The 5,522-nt window shown below is 34.6% G+C and overlaps 1 protein-coding gene across 1 annotated transcript; it reads right to left on the reverse strand.

Annotated features, from left to right (window-relative positions):
* Positions 1 to 3,942: 3,942 nt before the first annotated feature.
* On the reverse strand, positions 3,943 to 4,418 carry LOC141493953 (small ribosomal subunit protein uS8-like). Its single transcript, XM_074195181.1, has one exon. The coding sequence runs from the start codon at positions 4,377 to 4,379 to the stop codon at positions 3,987 to 3,989; it is 393 nt and encodes a 130-aa protein (XP_074051282.1). The 5' UTR covers positions 4,380 to 4,418; the 3' UTR covers positions 3,943 to 3,986.
* Between the last annotated feature and the right edge of the window lie 1,104 nt (positions 4,419 to 5,522).

The raw sequence follows: 5,522 nt of genomic DNA on the forward strand, positions 1-5,522 counted from the left end.
TCTTGTGAGAATGTCATACATATACACATTCATTCAGTTGATTTTTCATGATTTCAAAATAGGCTCACATTAAACCCCCCCAAAATGCTAGATGCAAAGTCAATGTTCTTATTTGCTTTTAATCACTGAATTACCTTTAGCTCAGTGTTTTAAAATCTTTTTTCATGTTTGATACAATTATTATTAAATCAATTATTCATTCATTCAATAAATATGTATTGAACATTCATTAATTATAAGATAGTTTGTTGAATACTGGAGATTTTTTAAACTAAGATTTCTAAGGATTCTAATCTAAAGCTATAATAGAATGTTACAGTTGGAAAGGAATGCTAAAATTGAGGAAAGTGAGATTTAGAAAGAATTGCCTAATGTCTATTAAAACTTACTTTCCTGATGTTATCTTTCAGGCTCATACTTTTTTCATTAGACAATGCTGACTTGAGATTTAAGAACTGACAACTTGAATCAGACTCCTGTTCTATCCAATCTAGGTTTTTATCCCTGATAATGGAATCAAGGGACATTTTGTGACAGTGGTATCATTATACAAAAATGTTCCTTGATGCCACTGTCAGTTTTGAAATTCTAGATTAGATGGACCAAGATTCTGACCAACTTAGAATTTTCCTTAAAGTTCTGTTCTATCTATCAACCAAAGGATAGTTAAATCTATCTGAACCAACTGATGTGTTTCCACCTGTATCATCCTTTGAAATAAGACACTCTGGGGCAACTAGGTGGTACAGTGGATAGAACAATGGACCTGGAGTCAAGAGGACCTAAGTTCAAATCTGGCCTCAGACTCTTAATAAAACCTTAGCTGTGTGACCTTGGGCTAGTCAATTAACCCTATTATCTTATCAAAAAGAAAGAAAAAAGCAGTTCCATAGGTTTAATACTAGCCATATCAAATTTTACTTAATTTTATTTTTTATTAGATTACTTATTTCAAATTTTGATTATTCTCTAGTTCTAAATTTCAGGGATTTGGGAATCAAGTCTCTCATTTAACACTATGTAAGTTTCATGATTTCTTTGTATGCCTTGAAGTAATCCTATCTCAAACTTCACTTGTTATTGTTATTATTATTATTATTGTTATTATCATTGCTTTTTTTAATGTAAGGCAATGGGGTTAAGTGACTTGCCCAAATCTGGGGCCAATTTGAACTCAGGTACTCTTAACTCCAGGGCCGGTGCTCTATTCACCCCACCACCTAGCTGGCCCCATTGCTTTCTTTTTATCCCATCTTGTGGGATCATGGAATGTCAGAACAGAGATGTTAAAGATTATGAAGTTGAACCCACTCTTTTGACATATAAAGAAGAAGATATCTGGGGAAGTTTAAATTATTTCACTGGTTGAGAGTAAAGTGGAGACTAAATACTCAGGTATCCTAAGTTCTTTCCAGCACACTTTTCTCTTTGTTTTATCATGTACAAGTCTTTCTCTTTTGCTTCTTTCCATCATCATTTTAGTTTTCTGGAGATGTTTCAGGTCCCTGATTTCCTTTTCTTCTTCTTTTATTTTGGTGGTGGTGGGGAGGCAATAGAGTTAAGTGACTTGCCCAAGATCACACAACTAAGTAATTCTTAAGTGTCTGAGGCTGAATTTAAATCCAGTGGCTAATGACTCCAGTGTCTGAGGCTTGACTTGAACTAAGGAAGTTCAAGTAAGTCCCTGATTTCTTTCTTGTGGTTCAATGGCCAGAATTACATTGGATGGACCATTATCTTATATGTGGACAGTATAAATGTTTTCTGTCTTGTTTCCTAGTGCATTGTTTACAGATTAACATCTTTGGTAATAGAAGAACTTTGGGAAATGATTAATATTTATTTTAAAGGGAGTACTTTGTGGATCTTAATGAATTATAGAAATATGTGTTGGCATTATTGTGATATTAGCTTGAATATAGGCTTTTCCTTAATATAAATCATATGCCTAAAATGAGATTTGATTTTTAAAAGTATATATTGTAAAAGAATCAGAAGAGCATAAAAATATTGATTTGTACTATAGTAGACTTGTTTTCATTTCTTTCCATCCAAAATAATGAACATTTATTCATTGAACTGAACTAATTTTCTTTTGGTTAGAACAAAGATACCTTTTATTTTGGCTCATCATTTATCATTTTTCTCATCTTCATAAGCTGTTCTTGTCTTTCTGATCTTCCTATAGGTAGGAAGATCTTTGATCCACAATTTTTAGTCTGTGTTCCAGACTTTCTCTGTCATGGCTCAATGTTGGATACCTTCTTGTTTGTATTGGCAGTTCCAGAGCTTAGCATAATGCCTGAACCACAGGAAACATGATCGATCTATGCTACATGCTATCTGTCAAAAAGGTGGCATATTTAGTATGTCAAATGAATATACCTTTTAGGACATGGACAATGTGTGAATTTGTTTTGTTTGAAAATTTATTTCAATGGTTCTAGTTCTTTTTTATATCAAACAGTGGGAGAACAAGAAAATAAATACTTGTTAATTGAAAAATAAAATGAAATGAACTTGCCTCTTACCTTTGTTTCTTCCAGTCTCTCGGGTTATTGGCAGATTTTGTCATGACATAGGAATTTCAGATCTTGCCAGAGGAACAAGATACTTCTAACTCCTTTGTGAGAGACTAGAGCAATAGAATGGGAATTCTAACCCATCTGCCCAATGTGTTTAAATCACAAACCTGAAAATTGAAAAAAAAAATAAAATTTAAACACATTTTATTCCCTTTTCAAATCATTCTATTCTCTTTTCTTCTTTGTTGTTGTTGCTGTTGCTGTTCAGTTGTATCTTACTCTTTTGGGAGTTTTCTTAGCAGAGATACTAGAGTGGTGCCATTTACTTCTACAGATAATTTTACAGATAAGGAAATTAAGGTAAATGGCATTCGATAATTTGCTCAGGGTCACCCAGTTTATAAATATCTGAGACTGGATTTATGCCTACAAAAATGAGTCTTCCTGACTTCAGACTATCCACTACCCAACCTAGCTGTCCCTCTTTTTTCCTTTCTTCCTCTTTATATGTTTTTCTTTCTTATAGAAACCATTCTGGCACACACACATTGACAACATCGAGACTGTAGCTTTTTCGCTATAAGCTGAGAGTGGAGGTGAGCCAGAACCTCAATAGCAATATAAATCACTCTCCTTTCTGTTTTGAAATGAACATTTAAAAATTTAAAAAAAACTAGCATGAATAAATGTGAAATGTATTGAATGGGAAGGGAAAAATATTCTATGAGCTATAGCAAGGCTAGACTTAGAAAAATGCACTGCTAATCAGAGATATGATTAATATCCAGTGTGAAAAACTATAGTTTCATGATGAAGAATTGAAAAATATATATCAAAATCCTGCAAATTCAATTTTAACTTATGTAAGACAAGTGATTATAGCAAAAAGAGAGCATATTATTAAACACACAGAAGAAACAATCTTTCTCAGTTCCTAGGAAAAATGTGCAGATCTTTCTTGAGTTCTAATCAGAGGATGACAATATATTCTTTTTTTTTCCCCTCTGGTCTTCCAGGATAACTTTAATGGCTTCAAAATGAAATGCGAGTTATAATGAGGGAAGAATACTGTATTCCCTGAGATACGTAGTCAACTCTTATAAACCCAAATAGTATGCAATGGGCTTATTAAACAAACATTCATAATTGATGGTCTTCTTTCCATGCCTCAGTGGAAAAGTCTGTTCTGCAAGTTCACCTTTGTCCATTTCAGGTTCTGATACTTTTGGACCAATGCTCAAGCAACTTAACACAAATCCAATCATATAAAATCCAACAGTCAGGCTAATCATAACCCAAAATATCAGAACGAGACCTTTAGAACTTAGCATCATATACCTATGAGAACAAAAATATGAGCTTCAGCACAATGCTATTAAAACTTTTTTCAAGGTTCAAAACCACTGACTGGAAGCACCACAGTCCACTGGAGCATTTTATTTGTATATATGTTTTACACTCTTAGAAAAAGAATCCCAGGATTTTTCCTCCTGTGTGTTTTCGTCTTGCTTCCTCATGGTCCATGATGCCAGCTAAGGTTGTAAGCACAATGAACCCAAACTGACGGGATGGTAGCAGATTATTCTGCCATTTTTCCAGATCTTTCAATTGAACATCAAATCTGGGGCTGATTACACCACACTTGTTTAATCTGCCCGTGAGGTTCACAACAATTTTTCCTGCTCTATGATCATCAATGATCTCAAATTCGCCAATGTAACCATGCTTCATCATCACAGTTAAGAACCGGACGATCACTTTAGAGCACGGCCTAATGAGAACCTGGCGTTTTCCTCGCTTTTCTGCATTGTTGATGCTTTTGAGAGCATCTGCCAGGACATTCATGCGCACCATGGTGGCAGTGCTGCAAGATGGCGGAAAGAGGACAGGACGGGTGAACGCGGAGCGACAATATATTCTTAATGTTCTTGATTATTTCATTGGGTTTGCAAGTCTTGTGCAAACCCAATGAAATAATCAAGAACATTAAATTTAATTTATTTTCTGCACACAAAATAAATATATATTAGACTTTATTTTTTAAAGGAATGGATGGATTAATTGTGCTTCTTTCTGTCGTTGTTGTTTGTCCTTTGTTCTTGAAGAAGACCATGCCATCAGGGAGGTGATGATGTGCATATGAAATGTATTTAAGTGAGGGAGTGCTTTGCAAAGTCACCAGCCTCACTTTCTCCTTTGGAGTCATCTGAGTCCAGTAGCCAGATATGGATCAGAACAACTGGAGATGACCCTGGATGCAGTGGGAGACCTTGACTTTTTAAAGTTTAGTCTTTCTTAGGTCACAGTTTGACTGAGGCAATGCCTATTCAGTCATTAAGTTTAGCTAAGAGAGAGAAGTGAAGCAAATTTCCTGGAGGAGAAGCTGGATGGTGAAGTAGATTAAGTTTTAGATGGGCAGTCAAGAAGAGTCATCTTCCTAAGTTCAAACCTGGCCTCATATCTTTACCAGTTGTATGAACCTGAGGAAATCACTTAACTCTGTTTGTCTCAGTTTCCTCACCTGTAAAATAAGCTGGAGAAGGAAATAGTATCTTTCCCAGGAAAGACACCCCTAAATGGACTCATGAAAAATTGGACATGACTAAAGTGACTGAACAACAACTACAAGTTATTAATAGTTATGATATAGACATTTGGCAATACTCAGAGTACATGTGACAGATGATCAATAGAGCTCCAATATTCCTTTGCCTTTAGAAGCATTTGATTTATGATTTAGGAATAATATGAAAAGATAAGCTAAGGCCTACCTAAATGAATATACTGAAACTGAATCTCTTGTAGATTTTTAACATTTTAAATTAACTATTTTAAATAGGGAAAGTTATGATAGCAAATGTATATACTGTGGAGTATCCTAGAAACATGGAATCATATAATCAGAATCTCATTAAGAAAGTACAGCTCAGAGCAGCTATATGATGAAGAGGATAGAGGACTGGCTTTGAAATTAGGAGAACCAGAGTTCAAATTTAC

Source organism: Macrotis lagotis, chromosome 7 (genome assembly GCF_037893015.1).
Source record: "Macrotis lagotis isolate mMagLag1 chromosome 7, bilby.v1.9.chrom.fasta, whole genome shotgun sequence".
NCBI lineage: Eukaryota > Metazoa > Chordata > Mammalia > Peramelemorphia > Peramelidae > Macrotis > Macrotis lagotis.